Source organism: Colobus angolensis, unplaced genomic scaffold (assembly GCF_000951035.1).
Source record: "Colobus angolensis palliatus isolate OR3802 unplaced genomic scaffold, Cang.pa_1.0 Scaffold14, whole genome shotgun sequence".
NCBI lineage: Eukaryota > Metazoa > Chordata > Mammalia > Primates > Cercopithecidae > Colobus > Colobus angolensis.
The window spans coordinates 88,488-90,963 of record NW_012114488.1 but is presented as its reverse complement, the minus strand read 5'-3'; the positions used below and the strand labels follow the sequence as shown (position 1 = coordinate 90,963).

General features: G+C 42.7%; 1 protein-coding gene across 1 annotated transcript; it reads right to left on the bottom strand.

The window, feature by feature from the left end:
- Positions 1–240: 240 nt before the first annotated feature.
- LOC105506792 (PH and SEC7 domain-containing protein 3-like) lies at positions 241–735 on the bottom strand (the record flags this gene model as incomplete). The annotated part of the gene is made up of 1 exon (XM_011935081.1): positions 241–735. A coding segment is annotated over one exon (463 nt), but the record flags the coding sequence as incomplete, so codon positions are not given.
- Positions 736–2,476: the final 1,741 nt, after the last annotated feature.

Below are 2,476 nucleotides of genomic sequence, written 5' to 3'. Positions count from 1 at the left end.
AAAGCTACGATCTCTCAGTGTTCTTTTCACAGCACCACGTCACTGCCATTGTCGGAGCTGATACCTCACTCATCATCCCTAAATATTTGTTTGGTATCCAGTTTATATATAGTCATCCAGGAAATACCACAGACTAAAATGATCACAGTTTGCCAATTTCACAAACCACTAAGGTGTGTCCTTCCTGCCCTAAAACTCAAATTACTTTTTACTCACATCATTGGCTTATATCCACAGAAATTGGCCAAATGATTTACAAACATATCCCACACTCAGATTCCCAAAGAAGAAATCCTACAAAAACCACCAGTATGAAATGTATGGGAATGGGACAAGTACCTTCCCCAGAAAGCAATCTCCGGGGTGCCTTTCGTGTAGATGGAGTCGTTGGCATCATTCAGCCCATTGGTGACCCCACTAGAATAGCCCATCACGATTCCACCATCTGCTGACACACTCAGGATATCCTGAAGTCCTCCCCTTGATGTCCTCTCCAAGAACTGACCACCTTCTTTAATGCGCTGTTGTATCATTGGAGTGAGGGGCATTTCAAAGCTAAAATAGCTATCAGGCTCTGAGTACAATGTCTCCAGGGACTCCGCACTGTAGTATAAAGAAGTGTTGTCCAAAATGGTTTCAAACTGGGAGCTGTACACATCAGTGGAGTCCTCCGTATATCCAGGCCCGAGGATGTCTTCATCTTCCCCCTTAACGTGCTCCTCTTGTTCAGTGATCCTGGAAAGTAAATAAGGGTGAGGAATTCCAAGATTAGGTTAATGTCTTTATTTTTCCCCCTTCAATCATATAAAAAGGACAACATTCTGAAGATCTACCTCTTCTATTCATTGACTTATATCTTAACATATTTGGGAAGGAAGCTATGAAATATGTTCCTTCCCATATTTGGGAAGGAAGCTATGAAATATGTTCCTTCCCATATTTGGGAAGGAAGCTATTGAAAAATTCTCACCATATATGTGGCTAGGACACTATAAATGATTTAATAAAGTTTCAAACTAGTTTCCTAATGTGTGAATACATCTGGTCCAGTGAATTTATGAATAAAATATTCAATTCTCATTTTAGCCAACTATACCGTGCACATTCAGATTATTTGCAACTACCAGCATTCCTAATTATAACAGAATCAGAGAAATATATCATGTAAACTTGATACGGCAAAATTTCAGTAAAAATACACCAAACTTTCATCAGTTGATTAATACTTTCTGATTTAAATAAGGCCAAATGCTCTCAAGCAGATGACTACATCAGAAGCCAAGAGCTGCCCCCTGCTGACAACAGAGCAGCACTGCAGAGAGATTTCAGGTCCAAAATTAGACAGCCAAGGAACAGCCTAACAAAAGCCAACAGAAGCCAAGGCTAACCAAAGCCTTGAGAGATTAGAAACAGCTCAAAAGTCAATATACAGGGTGGGGCATTCACTTCGGCACACAAATGTGAACAATGAATATGCAGCATGTTCTTCAAATATTAAAAATGAACATTAGGATAACTAAGTAAAAAAACTTGGGAGATAGATAACTAGGAAGAGCAAGAGGTCAAGAGTTAGAAAAACCGGAAGCTGAACTTTGGCTGTCTCAATTACTAGCTATATCACTTGAAGCAACTTTACTTAACCTCTCTGAGCCTCAGATTCCTACAAACAGGAATAAAATAGAAATAGGAATTATCCATTAAGCATCTCATAAGTCATCCACATTCCCAGGTATTACTGGAATCCACATTCAACATTGCAATTGGTTTGTTGTTTTTAAATACTGAAGGTCAGCCATGGACCAAATGCTATGTTCTTAGTGGCTTCCCACTGCACTTGGCATAAACTGGACCGTTCCTAAGACGATGCTCCTCCCCACCTTTCCACACTCACTGCACCCCATTCTCCCCTCCTCTTTTTTTTTGAGATGCAGTCTAACTCTGTTACCCAGGCTGGGGTGCGTTGGTGCAATCTCAGCTCACTGTAGCTTCCGTCTCCCAGGTTCAAGTGACTCTCCTGCCTCAGCCTCTCAAGTAGCTGGGATTATAGGCACGTAACACAATGCCGGGCTAATTTTTGTATTTTTAGCAGAGACGGGGTTTCACCATGTTGGCCAGGCTGGTCTCGAATCCCGACCTCGGGTGATCCACCTGCCTCAGCCTCCAAAAGTGCTGAGATTACAGGTGTGAGCCCCCATGCCCAGACTCCCCTGCTCTTCAGGCACCAGCCACACAGGTGGAGTTTCAAATCTTCAAGCCTGGCACAGGCCTTGGCTTCACACATCTGCAGGAAGCACACACTAGTCAGGGAGCTCAGCAGCCTCCTGTGAACATGCTGTTCCCTCTGCCTGGAATATTCTTCCTACCCCTTTTCTGCCTGGCAAACTCATATTCCTTCCTCACATCTCAGTTTAATTTCCATTTCCACAGAAAAGCTTTGTCCAAGCTATCAACTGAACTGGCCTCTCCCCTCCATCCA